General features: G+C 36.8%; 1 protein-coding gene across 4 annotated transcripts in view; it reads left to right on the top strand.

Moving 5' to 3' along the window:
* The window catches only part of NUCB2 (nucleobindin 2), a gene marked incomplete at its 5' end in the record, with an annotated part of 53,933 nt that extends 42,764 nt beyond the window's left edge, over positions 1-11,169 (top strand). For 3 of the 4 annotated variants that reach the window (XM_079103970.1, XM_079103972.1, XM_079103971.1), the window contains 4 exons: positions 743-913; positions 1,764-1,839; positions 4,853-5,139; positions 8,187-11,169. In XM_079103970.1, coding sequence (XP_078960096.1) covers positions 743-913; positions 1,764-1,839; positions 4,853-4,866 — 261 coding nt within the window. In that variant the 3' untranslated portion in view covers positions 4,867-5,139; positions 8,187-11,169. Of the gene's footprint in view, positions 1-742; positions 914-1,763; positions 1,840-2,253; positions 3,277-4,852; positions 5,140-8,186 lie in introns of those variants that run through there. The other variant, XM_079103969.1, reaches the window with a different exon arrangement.
* Between the last annotated feature and the right edge of the window lie 6,844 nt (positions 11,170-18,013).

The raw sequence follows: 18,013 nt of genomic DNA, 5'->3' as shown, positions 1-18,013 counted from the left end.
TGACTGTATGTTCATGAAGTACTGTTTTTTATTTAACAATACTTCCTGAACATTGTTTGTTATGATTCCCCCCAAACATGATTAAGAAACAACAACTTAACACATGGTTGTACAGTTACAGAATAATTTATATAACCATTCCTCCAGTTTTATATGTTTTAGGTAAATTTTAATATTTTACTATAATAAATAATAGTATCATAATTATCCATTTAATGAAACATTTGTGGGCAAACTGTGATTATTTCCTTGGGATTAATTCCCATGAATAGAACTATTCTCAAGGTTTCTGAACATTTTTAGATTCTCAATATATCTTACCACATTGATTGAGAAAAGTATACCTATTTATAACATAGCCAACTGTATATAAATGAGTATATATACAACTTCAAAAGAATAGTTGAGAGATACTAACCAAAATAAAAGAAAGAACATTGTGTTTTTTACATAAAAATAAAAAATTGTCATTTAAATTATGTTTTTAATTGTCCTGAAAACAGAGATAGGGTGACTAATTGTTCCAGTTTACTCAGGACCAAGGGGTTTCCCACAATATGGAACTCTTTGTTGATAAAACCATGTAGCTCCAGACAAATTGGAGCTCAAATGAGGACATAAATATATTTTTTCTTATTTCCTGTTCTTTTTTCCCAAAATATATAATATTATAAATACTCTTTTGAACTAATCATAGAATTTTAGAGCTGAATCAGACCTTGTTATTTTATTTTTCTTTTAGACATTGGATCAGCAGCAGTTATTCACAGAGGAAGAACTAAAAGAGTATGAAAAAATTATTGCTTTACAAGAAGATGCACTTAAGAAGAGGGCTGATGAACTTCAGAAACAAAAAGAAGAGCTGCGGTATCAGCATGATCAGCTTGAGGCCCGGAAGCAGGAATATCATCAGGTGGTATTTTGTGAAAGGATTATGACATTTGAATGAATGCTGGGGGCTGGGAGTGTGGTGCAGTGGTAGAGAGCATGCCTGGATTTACTCCCCACCCAGCACAGCAAAAGCAAAAACAAAAACAAAAATATGCCAGGCATGGTGACACATGCCTGTAATCCCAGAAGATCGGGAGGCTGAGGCAGGAGGATTGCAAGTTCAAAGCCAGCCTGAGCAATTTATCTAGGCCCTAAGCAAAATATCTAGGCTGTGTCTCAAAATAAAAAGAATAAAAAGGGTTGGGGACGTGACTTAGTAGTTAAGTGCCCCTGGGTTCAAATCCTGGAACCAAAAAATAAAACAAAACAAACATAGATGTTAAGTGCTTTTTTAAAAGCCTGTGTTTTTGTAATATCATTTTTCTTTCTTTTTTTTTTTTTTAATTTGAGGAACTCACCCCAATTTAACCATTTATTTAGAATTTGGGATGTTTTACTATTATTTGATTTTGCATTGTTGAAATTCCACTTCAAAAATATAAGTAACCTGTCAATTCTGTGGACACCATTTGCTAAACAAGAAATAAAGTACCCTTAAACAATAGAAAAAGTACTGATTATAAAATCACTAATTTTCCTAGAGAATTCACTAATTTTCCTAGAGAATTATCATTTTCAATGTACTACTATTATATTTTAAATGTTAGTATTTTTAAAAAAACTTTGTACAATATTAATCTAAATTTTATAGTTTGAATATCTTGGTTTTGGAAAACAATTTTCAGTTAGTTTTTGGTGCTTTGTCAAAGGTCAACATATGTAGAAAAATCAAATAATATTTATTTTAAGTGTTTTCTTTTTCCATTCAACAGGCCATACAGCAGATGGAACAGAAAAAATTACAACAAGGAACTGCTCCATCAGGGACAACTGGAGAATTGAAACCACGTATGTAATTTTGTTTATTTGTTTAGGAAAATAAACAATTATAAATTGCAATCCACATTTATTATAAGTAGAATATAATTTTAGATCTTTAAGATTTATGTTTTTCTATATTTGTAGAAATAGAGAAATTTGCATCACAGAAAAATGAAAAGTCCTTCAAAAATTTTATGTATCAGCATTTTTCAAATGCTGTATAATTTGATAACCATATTCATGCTGAAATGATTTATTTCAACATTATTCATGATTCTTTCTAATCAATTTATATTGATCTTACCTGAGTATGTGTTTTTAAATTGTAATCTATGATTAGCGCTACACATATTTGAAAAATACTTGTTAAATCTGTAAGTAAAAGAATATTCAGAATAAAGGAAGATATTTTTAAAATGAGAGCATATTTCTTTTGAACAGACATTTAAAGTTCCGAAGTCCACCAGAACTTGGAAGAAAACTGTTAACATCTGTTTCATCTTTTTACCTCCTTTCCTTTTTCTCTGCTCAATAAATATTTCAAAGCATATTTGGAATAATGGAAGATACCTTTAAAACAGGAACACGTTTTTGGACACAGACATTTAAGAATAAATCTACCAGAACTAGGAAGAAAGCACACCCATCATACCTCCCTTGTTTTTCCCTTGTTCTCCTTTAGTTTTTAAGTGACCTTCTTCCAGAATTTAATGAAATTATTATAAAGTGAGAAAGGTCTACTGCTTTGAAAATAAATGGCTCTCACTTACTCATAAAGATAGATATTCTTTTATGGGTGCTTATTATCCCTTCTTTCAATAAATGTCTTTTTGATATTATAAATTATTCTGAAAAGCCCATAGTATTCCCCAGAGTTTCCTGATAACTTTTGCCTATTTTTATCAATAACTGCTAGAAATTCTTCAAATGAATAGCTTTTTCTACCAATTCAGGTTGGTTTTCATTTGTATTTTTTCTGTGTACATTATCATTTAAGATTAGATTCTGTTCCATATAACAGAAAACCAAAGATAACAGTGTTTTAAACTAAGTAGGATTCTCCCCCTTACACAGAAGAAACCTAGAAGTAGGTGGTGCTGAAGTTTCTTTCTTCCTCAGTGTGTGATTTTTATCCTTAAGTTCCTCCACTCTCACTGATTGCTGTTAGAGGCTCTGGGGAAGGGCAAGGAAAAACTTTCTTTAGCTGAATCAGCTTGAGGCAATTTTCTAGAACCAGCAGCACTTAAATTTAGGTCTCATTGTCTAGAACTAAGTTACATAGCCAAACCTAGCTGGGGAGACCGAGGAATCCACACAGCAATGTGACTAGCTAAAGGTTGGCAGTTGCCTAAGAAGAAGGAAGGAGGAAGTGTTTGGTAGACAACGTACAGTTTTAACCTTAATCAGTCTGGCTACTGAAATCTCTATGAATATTCTCCTAAGACAGAAAACACTCCTCCCATCCCAGAGAGAAACCCCTGGAAACCCAATCCATAATTACATATGGGTTCTAAGACCATTGTACCTGGGTGTTGTCCTTCCCTTCAGGGTAGAGCATGGTTCCTTGTGTTATGACCACCTACTAACTGAAAGGCAAGTTCACTGCCCCAAAGCACTGCATACATAATGTATAGGCATAGGAAAATAGCAAAATAAATAAATAAATAAACTTTTAGAAAAAGAAAGAATCGGAAACATAGTGGACATGATCTCTAGCAATTAAAAAGTATTGCTTGGCAAAATAGTAATGTCTGTTATAATCATGGATATATTCCTTGATTCACCTTTCTGAGAGAAAGTCCCTTATCTAATGTCCTCAGGCCCTATAGGGAGGCTTTTGTTGTCCATTAATTTTCAGGGACATATCTGCCTGGGAATTGGATACTGGACAGTCTTAGAAATTCACTTCCTATTATTGTGGGCTTGGAGGTGCCAGGATTGTTTTAGATAGTTAATAGCTATAGGCTGTTGTGAGCTAGGTTTGGGTTGTTATTTGTTATTGTTTTGACTTTTTGGCCAAATAGTTCCCCCCAGATTTAAGAAGTTTCTAGGTTTTTTTCCCCTTTGGTTATTTCCACGAGCAACCAGAGTCAAAGATAGTTTTAACATAATTAAAAGACATAGTTTTTAAGAAAGAACCTCTTCATTTACTTGCTGGTCTCTGTGCTCTTTCCATCTGTTGGGCCTTAAACGAATGGTACCTACTTGAGACCCTTTCAGACTGTAGTCTTGGATGGGATGGCAACAATCTTAATCTGATTTTTTTCTCTGAGAATAGCTTCTATTCTAGTATTTCTGCCTAGTAAGGCAGAAAAAAAATTTTTTTTTTTTTGATTCTTGAGGGTCAAACATTCTACCACTGAGTCAACCTTGGCCCTTTTTATTTTTGATTTTGAGACAGGGTCTCGCTAGGTTGCCCTGGCAGGCCTCAAACTTGTGATCCTTCTGCCTCAGCCTCCTGAATAGCTGGGATTATAGGCTTGTATCTGGCTGGCAGAAATTGTTAAGGGAAGATTCTTGAAAAAGGTTAGCAACTTCCTCAGAGCCTTTACTAATATAATGGTTTCAGTTGAAGGGCGATAGTCGTTGACTTTTTCAATTCAAAAGAGACCTAGGTTTAGGGCTTTCTCAATTGATATTGTAGGTAGAGAGCAGTTTCCCCAGCAAAGCTGTCTTGTCTTGCACCTGCAGTCTTGTTAACCTTAACCTAAGTTGTATTTATCTTGTGTGCTTGTCAACACATGCTAGCCTTCTGAAGTCCTACCACCACTTTGTCAGATACCTTAACCTTGGTTGGCAGGAGGTCTCATTGCCCAAAGTCCTGTTTCCTCAACTGTGCCATTCCCTACCCACTGACTTTTTTTTTTTTTTTGTGCTGGGGATCAAACCCACTGAGCTATGCCCTCAGTGCCAACCCCATATTTTAGGTGCTTTTACTTGCTGCACCTTACTTTTAACTACCAAATCCTGTCTTTGTCAAGATTCTTGGTTATAGTTAGTGGGATCTTCTTTCAGAAGATTATTCTGTTTCTTTAAACAGAGGGGATTGATTAAGGAGTGTAGGTAGCTCACAGAATCTTTGGGAGATTCTCAGATATCTTCTGAAGACACAGACCTAGGCTGGGCTTCTAGACTACGTCATGAGCGCACCTTCAAAGGAGATGCTGCCTTTGGAACAGTCAAGACGCTGCTTGCCAGATCAGGAAGCCACTTGCTGAGTTAGAACATTGTGAACAGTTACCAGATCCAGAACCACATGACCTCTGCCATGCCCTGTCCCAGGAAAATGGATACCTCCTGTCTTGCTTCTGTCTCCATGTAACTCAAGTGAGTATACCCGATTGATTGTACTAATTGTATCTGGAACCCTCACTGTAAGGGTTAACAGTGTTTAACCTTCCTACCTCTGTGTTATGAGAATGCATGTTAAAAGCCAGTTGAGCCAATTAATCTACTCTAGCACCTTATGATTTTACATTGTTTCTCTAAACATTAATAATTTTAAAAAATTCTTAGTTATTACAGATCTTGAAATAATCATTCATAGCTGGGCATGGTGGCACACCCCTGTAATTCCAGCAGTTTGGGGGGCTAAGGTAGGAGGATCATGAGTTCAAAGCCAGCCTCAGCAAAAGCAAGGTGCTGAGCAACTCAGTGATACCCTGTCTCTAAATAAAAATAAAAAATAGGGCTAGGGATGCAGCTCAGTGGTCGAGTGTCCCTGAGTTCATCCCTAGTACCCCCCAAAATAAATAAAATAAAATAATCATTCATTCTTCTCTAAACATACCATAGATTTTTTTCCCCTTAAATCATGAATCTTGAAATTAAATATAGCGATTTTAGAAAAGTTTTTACATACCCCTTACAAGCCCACATACATACAGAAACCACATAGCAGTAGCCTCTGTTTCTTTAAAGATGGAGTAGAATTTCTACCTCTGTTGTTTAAATTGTGGGCAATGTAGAAAGATGGTTTGAAATCGTCTTTTGTAGATGACTTCTGTGACTAGACACTGATAGGATAGGATTGTCTTGGTAAACTTCTTTAGATGGTGAACTGGGTTTAAAATAGAAAGTAATTGAAGGAGAACTTAGAGAAATTTCTTGGGTTTTTTTTTTTTTTTTTTACATGAGAGTAATGAATGGATATTAATTCATACATATCATTAGCATAGGTAGTTAGCTAAAGATGAGCAGGAATGGGAGAAACAAGAGAGGCCCCTAATTGACAAATGACCCAGAGGACTTAATACCCATCATGTGATGCCATAAGGACATAAATCACACCTGTTCACCCCTCTTTTGTAAGGGGGCTATAGAGGAAATCCTTTGAAGGAAGTGGGCAGACTATTCAGAGCCACTGAATAGTACCATTGATTGTGCCCTGTCCCCATATTCCACAAAAGTGCCCATGACACTCTTCCGTAGATTGATGAGTACATGTCATATTCTTAAGATTGGGCATGCACCCATAAGGTGCTCCAAGAATCAGCCCACCTTTATAAAAACTTCACCTGTGACACTAGGCCAGAGAGAGGGACTCCAGTACGTAGGCCCTTGCCCTCAATTTTTACACAGTGCAATATATGACTTCCCCCTAATGGGCAGTGGCTGCACAAGTGGCTCCAAAGAGGGGTGGTCACTGCCACTCCAAGGTTTCACACCACTGCATCCTACTCGAACAAAAGCCTAACGCCTAACCACTGCTGTGCATTTCTGCCCCATGCCAGTCTGCCCACCCCTCCTTCTAGGTGTATCTCACTTTCTCTTGCCTTTCCCTCACCTTGCAATAAACTCACTCTAATTACCATCCCTGCCTTGCTGTACTTCTGTTTCTGCACCAGGGTAATTGTCCTAATCTTAGGCATTACAGGCCCAGGACCACTCCACAGTTGACTTCAACCTCTGGTACAACGTCTCACAATTTCCAGCAAATTATGATAATTAATATTATTCAAAAAAGAATTGTGAAAACTAAAATTACCAATGGACTTAAGGAATTCCAGTTCTGGGCATTTATGAGTGAACATTACTTCTGAGAAAATTGCAAATATTATTCTTTCCAGTTATTAGAAAGTATTGCAAAAAAGTATTGGGGCTATATTTAATTTATGTCAGTCTTCATATTTCTTTAGATGTTAAATAGCCTTTGGCTTAGATAAATAAGTGGTATATATTAGTAATTTCAAGTTTTGTTTTATATATGAATTTTCATGAAACGTAAATTTTATAGTGCTGTTAGGTATATATAATTAAAATTAGATTTTAGAGCCAGGTGCAGTGGCTCTATTTGTTCTAGTCATTTGGAACAGAAGGTGAGGCAGGAGGACTCTTTGAGTTCAAGAGTTTGAGGTCAGACTGGGCAACATACTGAGAGTCTATCTCAAAAAAGACCTGGGTGCAGCAAAGCATACCTGTAATCCCAGTGACTTGGGAGGTTGAGGTAGGAGATTCACAAGTTGAAGACCAGCCTCAGCAACTGAATGAGACCCTATTTCAAAAATAAATAAATAAATAAAAAAGGACTGAAATGTAGCTCAGTGGTAAAGTGCCCCTGGGTTCTGGCTACAGGGCCTCATGCATGCTAGGCAAATACTCTATCACTGAGTCACATCCCCAGCTAGAATATTTAATTCTTACTAAGTGAAATAAGCCAGTCTCCCAAAAAACAAAGGCCAGGGCTGGGGATATAACTCAGTTGGTAGAGTGCTTGCCTTGCAAGCACAAAGCCCTGGGTTCAATCCCCAGCACTGCAAAAAAAAAAAAAAAAAAAAAAAAAAGCCCCAAAAAAACCAAAAACAAAGGCCAAATGTTCTCTCTGACATGTGGACACTAACCCACAACAAGGGATGATGGGGAAGGGAAGAATAGAAATCCATTGGATTAGACAAAGGGGAATAAAGGGAAGGGAGTGGGGAGGGGATTAAGAAAGACAGTAGAAAAAATGGGACATAACTTTCCTGTCCTTGTATTTGAATACACAACCAGGGTAACTCTGCATTGTGTACAACCATAAGAATAGAATCCTAATTAGAATATGTTACAGTCTGTTTATGTATAATATGCTAAAATACATTCTACTGTCATGTATATCTAAAAAGAACAATTTAAAAATTTTAAAAAAGTAATGTTAAAAAATCCTTTGAGACATGGCCATATATTTTTTAACCAAGATTTACTTAGAACAGCATTATTTTTATGCTAATTGAATAGATTTATATAACCATAAGCCTAAGTACAAATCTTTTTTCACATATAAGAGAATGTAAGTGTTTTATGATAATGTAATTTTAAGAAATCTGGGTTTTTTAGGGCAAAATTTTGAGGAGCCCAGTCTGGTTAGTACATAAATTTTAATCTTTGTCTTATAGCTGTGAGGTACAATCAAGAAGAAATTTAAAAAGAGCCAGAATTAGATGATGAATTTCATCAAGTTCATGCAAGATTTTTATCCCCTGAAGAATCTGCTGGAGAAATCCACCTTCATCCTTTAACCACTGGTGCCTCAACTAAATACTTTTTAAATTTGTAAATTTTGTTGAACTTGGTAACTGAGGTATTAAGTAAAATGTAAAGTTTGCTTTTGTCCTTCCTTGTGGGTGATGCAGAAAGACAGCAATGACAACCTGCTTTCCAAGATGTGATATTTGAAGAAAGTCAGATCTTATCTTTCTTTGCTTTTTCTTTTTTAAAAACACAAAATGTCATAAACAGGATCCATATCTTTCCTTACCCACTTTTAAAGTTATTTTTTAAATGCATGATTAGCTATGAATTCATAACCATTTCTTAGGAATCCAAGTACTGAGCCAGAACAAGCAGCAACAGCAAGTGACAAAGACACCAAGTTGAAAAATCTGGACTTACAGTTCAAGCACTGCCAACCTGATGAGATAGCAAAACAAAACCAATGAAACTTTTGATTTAATTGTAGGAATTTATAGTTATTCAGATATTGCCCAGAGAACTACATAGAAGAACAACTGCATTTCATGTTTACAGGTATTTACATTTTTCACAGAGCTATTAGTAAACATTTTAATTGATGTCAGTCAGGTGTCTGATGAGGATGAATGCTATGTACCAGCTTGGTTGTCAGCCAGCTCTTGACTGTGTACTTCTTACATAATCACCCTTTCGATTGCCCTCAAAGCTCTGCATGCCTGTATAAACACGTTTTGTTTTGTTATAATCTATTGCACACAATGGGTTTGACTTTTGCTGTGCAAATTTGCTTACCTAATTTTATTTTATCTTTAGTACTAAGTATATTTGCCGGGCCTTTCCAGGTTTATGAATATATATATACTCACAATTAAAGTGTTAAAATATTTATTTTCCAATTTGTAAGATTTTGCTACTCAATGGAATTTTTAAATGAGCACCGATTTATTTTCCACATGATTTCAAATTTAGAACATGTCCAAATGATTTTAAAATGATAGAAAAAATTCATCTATTTCTCTTGGCCATCTCCCATGAATCATTGTAGTTAACATGTTATTTTTGTTCAAGTTTAGTACATTGTAAATGTTCAGTTTTAGTGATGTCAAGGTATATGTCATTGTATTAACTTCCTGCCCTTACTTTAGATTCCCTGTAGTGGGACATGATACATACAACCCAGGATATACTGACTGGTTTTCTACCATGTTGCTATACCTATATTGCTGTTAACTATGACTCTTCAATTGTTACAATGACTTGGGCTTGCTTTACTTCTTACCCTTTCTGTTCTTGGTGGTGTTGCTTTCTAAATATTTTCTTATTCGAGTGATGATGTATAGATTATCTCTTTTTTAAAATATTTACTATGTCCTTTAATGTTTACACATTAATGGTAGTATTGAACCAGTTTGCCAAACACAATCATTTAAAACCTCTACCGTCTTTGGGTAGTGATTTCTTCCTTTTCTATAGCATGGAATAGTATATTTTAGAAGTTGTGTCATAATTTATTTCTTTGACTAAATCTCTCCTGTATACCTTTCTTATTTCTCTTGGGGTGTGTGCCTGTGTAGGTGTGTATTTATTCTCTTTGAGACTCGTAGTATGTTTCATTGAGATTCAAGGCTGATTTAGGGAGAAAGAAAAGCACCTTTGCAGATAGGTCAGCTTTTTTTGAGCTGGCTAGGCCAATGGGCATTCCTCCCTAAGTGGGTTCTGCCCACTTTGGAGAGTGCTTCTCACCCTGAAAAAGAATTTGTAACTCATGGCATGTATCCCCTGTTTCTCACTCCTTCTCTTTGACAGAGTGAACAGCTTATGGGTAGATGTGTTGATGAATGGCCCTTGTTCAATTCTTCTTTTTTTTTTTTAGTACTTTCTTTAATAATAGTTTTTAAAATAAGCAAAAGCCCATCCACTGTGATTTATAGATCCCACTAATTGTTCTCTGTAATATCATTAATAAAGAAAAAAATATTGTTTGGTACAGAAAAACCAGGACATGAATTGGGCAATCTCTGATTAGAAAAGAAGTAGCATAGTGTGTTTTTTTCTTTTTCTTTTTTTCATATTTTTATGGGTGCATTATGTTATCCATAACGGTGGAGTTCAGATTCTGTTGCATATTTGTACACAGACACCATAAGTATAGTGTGTTGTTTCTTCATTACGTTTGATGACCTGAGTTTCAATTCATGTTCTTTTCCTTTCTAGGCACTGTCCCATTTTCCCACTTTTTTTTTTTTTTTTCCCATTGTGCTGGGGATTGAACCCAGGGCCATGTGCTTGCGAGGCAATCTCTCTCTACCAACTGAGCTGTATCCCCACCCCCGCTTTTTTTTTTTTTCTCTTTTGAGACAGGTTCTCAGTACATTGTTCAGACAGGCCTTGAACTCAAGATCCTTCTGCTTCAGCCTCTCTAGTAGCTGGCATCATAGGCATGCATCACCACTCCTGGCTTATTTTCCCAGTTTTGTATTAACTTTTCCACTCTTGCATTTCCCATGCACTTCCTTAATTATTTGAGGAAGTTTAAGGGATATAGAATATTATAGCACCATTTTCAGTCTTAAAGTTTCATAGTCAGCTAGATGGGACTTATTGCCAAGGCTTTCGGATAAATTCTCCTCACAGTCCCAAGCTATTCATCTTTTCTCTGAGGGGGTCTGTTGTATTACTAATTAAGATGTGGTAACTTTATTTAAAACAAATTTATTTTCTAAAAGACTTATATAAAAGATAAAACAGGTTAAATATGTTATTCTAACGATAACAAGTTGAAGTCAGTTAATACCCAGAGTGACTGTTTCATTCTTCTGTGGTGACTCTGGTGACTTCCTCATAGTTATATCTGCCCTTCTCCGCCCACTTCACGTCTAAGAATTGAAGAACTCTGGAGGCTGAAGGTGGAAAAAAAGAGTCCCTCTTCAGTGAAGGAAGGTCTTCTGAAATTGTTGGTCCGAGGCCTTTTAGCACATGTGAGAGTCATAAGCCCTTGTAAACCTAAAAAGAGCCTCTGTGTAGTAAATGCTATGTACCAATTTGTATAGCTTCTGATTAAAAGATCATTTTCTGGATAGAATGTGTGTGTATTTGAAAGCTAATAGGTTTGTATAGAAGACCATTCAGTGTCTTCTGAAAAAAACTGTCTTCTGAAAATAAAACAGGGTAAAAAGATTTTTTCATTATTGCTTTTTATTTTAATGATGGAAACTAGAGCTGTATAATCCCTATTTGTTCAATATTATGCTTTAAACTCATTTAATAATGATGGCTTATATATCCCATTTTAAAGTTAGGCTTTTAAATGCCTTTTTAATATTTTATTTTGGTTGTAGATGGACATAGTACCTTTATTTTATTTATTTTTATGTGGTACTAAGGATTGAACCCAGTGCCTCACATGTGCCAGGCAAGTGCTTTACTACTGAGCCACAACCCCAGCCCCTGAATGCCTTTTGTTATTACTAACAGAAAGAGAATTGAATTTTTTTTTCAATTTAAATGTTGAATTAAAAATATAACCTTTTGCTGGCATGGTGGCACATGCCTGTAATCCCAGCAACTCAGGAGGCTGAGAATGGAGGATTCCAAGTTCAAGGCCAGCCTCACAACTTAACGAGGTCCTCAGCAACTTAGTGAGACCCTGTCTCAAAATAAAAAGGTCTGGGGTTGTAGCTCCATTGTAAAGCATCTGGGTTACATCCCCAGTACCCAAGAAATAAAATAAGTAAATAATACTTTTTATAAGCATGTGGCTGAAAATGTTCTGTTAATTTTAAATTTTGGAAAAAATTCTACTAGTCTGAAGATTAGATTTAATTTTTCTTATTTAGATATTTGAACTATTTTTGATATTGCAAATAAATAATTAGATTTTAATGTGATACAGAATCACAGGCTTTATACAAATTTTTTCATTTGAATTTATTCTCTGAATATATTATAAAATATTACAAAATATTCCACTGCAGTTTTCATTAGAAAATAATATTATTATATCATCATTTATATAAATTCATTTTAAATTACACTAAATGTAAACTCAAGAAAAATATGTAGTATTTGTTGTAATTTTCTGAGGCAAAAGAATGATTTGACAATGTTGAAAGAAAGTATTGCTTGGGATGTAGCTCAGTGGTAGAGCACTTGCCTAGGATGAGGGAGCCCCTTGGTTCAGTTCCTAGCACCACAAAAATAAGAAGATCCATCTGGGCCTCCCAGCAAGAGCCTCCAGCCACCCCTGCTCCCACTCACCTGGCCCTGCCATGCCCTCTGTGTGCTCAAGTCCAGAGTGTGTGGGGAGGGGGTGAGGTAGAGGGAATCAGATATGAAACAACCCATATGGTGTTAATGTGTCTTTTAAAATCAGTTTGGTAATTGAACCAAAATGACTCAGACTTTCAACAGGAAATGCTGTTAGCATTTCTCATCTTTGGATGATGAAGCCAAAGAGGTGATGCTTTGAGTTTTAAAATTTTTCTTCACCCATCTTGAAAGCCAACCAATGTGAAGGCTGCTTGCTGCTCTGGCCTTTGTGACCACAAGATAGTGTGCAAGAGTTCCTGCTGCTGCTGGGTGCCTTAGTCACACTCCTTCTTGGTCAAGCTTCTCTTCTCGCCCCCAGAAGAGTTCATGATAAATTACCAAAGAACTGCCCACCCCATCTTCTGACCACAGGCTCCTCCATCATTATCACGTCCCCTCCCGGAGTCAGGTCCCAGTTGTGCCATAGACTCCCCACCCACACCTCCAACCCTGCACACTTCTGCCCATGTCTGGCCCACATTCAAACTCATGGGGTTTTACTAAATGAAAAATGTTTTGTTAATTTGAAAAAAAAGATGCAATCTGGGATCACACATTGCATTTAGTTATATATGTGTTTATTAGTGCGAAGGATAAAAGCCCAAGCCTAATCAAAAAAGTTGCAATGATATGATGAGTTCTAGTATGTCCTGTTCTCATATACTCTCTCAGTACAATTCCTTTTTATGTTGAAACATTTCAGAACTAAGTTGAGGACGTTTTGATCCTAAGTATGTGAGTGAACATTTATTTCTTATGAACAAGGACATTTCTTTTATAATAATCCCATAATTATTAAATTCAGGATATTTAAAATTATTACAGTACTATTAATCTAACATGTTCCTTATTCAAATCTCACTAATTGTCTTAGTACTGTCCTTTATAGTGATTTTTTTTTCCATGATCCAGGATTTAATCAAATTTCATGCTTTGCATTTAGTTGTCATGTCTCTTTAATTTAATTTGGACTAGCTCCTTAGTCTATCATTGCCATTTTTTAAGAGTCCAGGTCATTTGTTTCATAGAATGACCCTCAGTTTGCAATCATCTAGACCAGTGTTTCTCAAAGTGTGGTCTGTGAAGTTCTGATATATATATATATATATATATATATATATATATATATATATATATATATATATATATATATATATATATATATGGTTTTAGTCAGCTTTCTTGCTACTATGACCAAAAGATCTGACAAGAACAATTTTAGAGGAAGAAAAGTTTATTTGGGTCTTAGTCTATAGCTGATCAATGCCACTGCTTGGTGAGACACAACATCTTGGCAGAAGGGTGTGGCAAAGGAAAACAGCTCAGAACATGACAATCAGAAAGCAGAGAGAGATCCACTTACCAGGGACAAAACGTATACCCCAAAGGCATAACACCAGTGACCAGCCCACCTCCTCCAACTACACCCTATCTGCCTAATTACCGCCCAATTAATCCCTGTCAGAGGATTAATGTGCTGATTAGGTTAAGGTTCTCACAACCAAATCATTTCACTCGGAACTCTCTTGCATTGTCTCACACATGAGTTTTTTGGAACACCTCATGTTTAAACCATAACACATGGCTATTATTCAATCGTTAGGAGGCCAACACTGAAATCAGTATTACTTATGTCATTGGAAATGTTTATAGCAATTTCAGCATAATAGACCTATTGACGCTAATAAATTTTTTTTATCTTTTGACTTAATTTTTCTAAAATATTCATCCTTGTTGCATTTTATAAAATACTAATCTCCTCAATGGGTTGGACATTTCTTTATTGATTATTATTATTTTTTTTTTGAGATGCCGAGGGTTGAACCCAGGGCTTTGGATATGCTAGACAAGTGCTTTGCCAACTGAATACATTCCTGGGGAAATTTTTAAGACAAGTTCCTTTCATCACAACGCCACTGTTCTAGACTGAGATTTTGAAGGTTTACAACTGTGTTTTCACCTTACCCCTAGACTACCTGGCGAAGTTCAATGAATGTTGTGGGGTTACTTGAAATGGTTCATTCCTTTGCTAGAAAAGCCTTTTTTTTTATTCTGAGTCCAACTCTTAGAATTTTTTGTCTTCCAAAACATCACATTACCTGTCTACTCACATACTTCAATTTGTTAACTTCAACAAGATTTAAAGACTGGTACCATGTCTCAAACCCCCAGTGTTCAGTCAGCTTTTTCGCCGCTATGACTAAATAATCTGACCAGCACAATTACAGAGGCTCACGGTTTCAGAGGTCCATAGAAGGCTGGCTCCATTCCTCAGGGCTCGAAGTGAAGCAGAACTTCATGGGGGGAGAGTGTGGCAGAGGGAAGCAGCTTGCCACATCAGGAAGCAGGGAGAGAGAGAGAAAGAGTCTCCACTCCAGAAACAAAATATAAACTCCAAAGCCACACTCCCAATTCTCACCTCCCCCAGCCACACCCTACCACTTCAGTTACCACTCAATTAATCCCTATCAAGGGATTAATTCACCGATTAGGTTAATACTCTGACAACCTGATCATTTCTTCTCTCAACCTTCTTGCATTGTCTTACACATGACCTTTGGGGGGACACCTCGTATCCAAACAATAACATCCAGTCTAAGCAAAACTGGCTCAGTTCCTTTACTCATTTATTGTGATTAGGATTAGGTTCTGCTGAAAATGAAGTTCTTTGATGAGAAAACAGTGCTGAGATGTCCTAAAATTAATTAAGATTCAGAGAATGAAAGAGGCAGGAGATAAAGGAGTTAATCAGTTAACAGTCACTGAACAACAACAAACCTATTCCACATTCCTGAATGTGGGTTAAAACCTTGACTTAACCCCAGACAGTCAGCCTCCCAGGCATGGTTGCCTTCCACTTACAACCCCAACCAATTCAGAAGCAACAGACACTTCTTTCTATGGACTGCCTTTCTGTCCCAAAGCTTGTCCAGCTTTTTGTCATCCCACCCCTTTTATCAATAGCCAAGGAAGGTTCACCGTGAACAAGTTAGGCTTTTCTTCCCCAAATTTTCATTATAACAATGTTTTTAGCTGTGAGTCTAGCAGACATCTTTCTAACTACTATCTGGTCCTGCTGCTGCTGGTAGTTGTGGGAACTTGTCCCAGGACCTGTCCTTGTCTGGCTAGTGTATGTAACAGTTCAACAAGTCCTTTATTTCAGAGATCCCATGCGTTCAGGCATTTTGGTTTAACAAACACAAGTAAAAGTAGTTGAATGGCTTTATTTCTTATGTTCCACAGGTTCATAGGTGTGTCCTTCTAGGGCTGGTAGGGAAGCATCACAGGTTATTAGAGGCTCAGCACTTCTCTATTTTGCTGTCTCCTTGTCCTCAATGTGTGATTTCCACACTGGCCAAGATGCCGGCTCTAGCTCAAGCCAGCACCCCTGCGATGCTGCCAGCAGAAAGAGAAAGGATAAAGAACAGCATGCTCCTCCCGTTATAGACATTGCCTGGAAGCCACTCAGAACATTCCATTTGCATCTTCTTGACCAGAACTTAGTCATGCAGTTACACTGAGCTCCAGAAAGGCTAAGAAATCTAGTCTTTTATTTTGTAGATACCTGTGCCCAGGAAAAAATTGGGAACGGTTTTTAAGGAAGGGAAAATAGATACTGCTATACTGTCCTAGTATGCATTTCCCTTCTTCACCATTCTGATCACTTGTTGGTTGTTTCATTTCAATATAGTTCCAACATTAAATGTGACATTCCAAAAGCAAGTTGGACATGCTGTATCTTATATAAGTGGCCTCAATGTTAACCAGCATTTGAATATCATGTCTCAATGCTATACAGTAAAAAAGGACACACAAAATCAGAGACTTCCATAAATAAACCTCTCTGAATATACACTTATTTGTTTGAGAAGCATTTATGAAGCATGTGCTGTGCACATTAGGGTTGAATGAAAAGTTGGCAAATTTATTAAAAGACATGTTATTTTGTGTGTTTACAGGCATTAAATAGATGGGAAATTAGTAAAAGTGAAAACATAATACAAGATAATGAATTTTTAAATTCATTATTTCACATGCTAGTGAAATATAAATGGAGAAACCTGAAAATTTTACCCATTTTGCTCTTTTGGTAATTTCTCTAACTTTCTATAGAATGATAGTATATGTCATAACTTTGGGAATAATTATTCTGGGCAAGCAGTCTCAGTGATGTCAGTAGTACAGGCTAGCTTTGTACCTCTAAGTCTAAATTCACTATACCAATAAGACTACAGTGTATGGGGGTTTGCTCTATGCTCCTCTTGCTTATGTAATCCTTACAATACCCCTGCAAGGAAGATTTACTAACTCAGTTTTAGAAAGGTAGAAACTGAGGCAGTGGACATGGAATAACTTGTCCATTGCCCCCAAATTAGCATATAGCATAGTTGGCATTTGAGTACAGGTCAGCCTAGGCTTTTGTGCACATCACACCTTTTTTTAACAATGAGAGGGGGGAAAAATGAAATAGATCAATGAGATAGCCAGAATAGAAGATGCTGAACAAAGATGCACATGTATTTACAATGTTGCTTGTGTTCTGAACTTTGCTATTAAATTGATTTTCAAATTGGTCTGGCGGGCCTTCCCATCTGCCATCACATGCAGATTTTTGTGAAACCCCTTAGGGGGAAGACTACCATGCTCAAGGTACAGGCCAAGTGATATAAGGAAGCCAAGGTCTGAATAAGGTGGATGAACCCTGGGAGACTATAGGGAATGTAAAGGCCAAGGTCCAAGAAAAGGAATTTCTCTTGATCAGCAGAGACTGATCCATGCTGGTGTTTTAGTCAGCTTTTGTACTTCTGTGACTAAAAGACCCCACAAGAACAATTTTAGGGGAGGAAAGTTAATTTAGGGGCTCACAGTCAGAGGTCTCAATCCATAGATAGCAGGCTCCATTCCTTAGGGCTTGAGGTGAGGCTGAACATCAGGGCAGAGGTGTGTGGCAGAGAGAAGCGGCTCATATGATGATCAGAAACCAGAGACTCCACTCACCAGATACAAATACATACCCCAAAGCACACCCCCAATGCCCCACCTCCTCCAAGCCACACCCCACCTTCCTCCAGTTACCACTCAGGTTAATCCCATCAAGGAACAATTCACGGATTAGTTTAATACTCTCACAATCTAAACATTTCCCCTCTGAATCCTCTTGCATTGTCTCACAGGTGAGCTTTGGGGGACACCTCACCATGTAATAGCTGGTAAGCAAAAGGAGTCCACCCTTCATCTTGTCCTGAGGCTTGGTAGTGGTGCTAAGAAAAGAAGACTTACACCAATCCCAAGAAGAAAGCATAAAAGAAGGCTAAGTTGGCTGTCTTGAAATACTATATGGTGAATTAGTTGCAAATTAGTTGCCTTTGTAGGGAATGCCCTTCAGATAAAGGTGGTGCTGGAGTTTTTGTGGCCAGCCTTTGACAGACATTATTGTAGCAAG

Source organism: Sciurus vulgaris, assembly GCF_902686455.1.
Source record: "Sciurus vulgaris genome assembly, chromosome: 11".
In the NCBI taxonomy this organism is placed as follows: domain Eukaryota; kingdom Metazoa; phylum Chordata; class Mammalia; order Rodentia; family Sciuridae; genus Sciurus; species Sciurus vulgaris.
The sequence above is the reverse complement of the archived record's forward strand: the minus strand, read 5'-3'. Positions and strand labels throughout refer to the sequence as shown.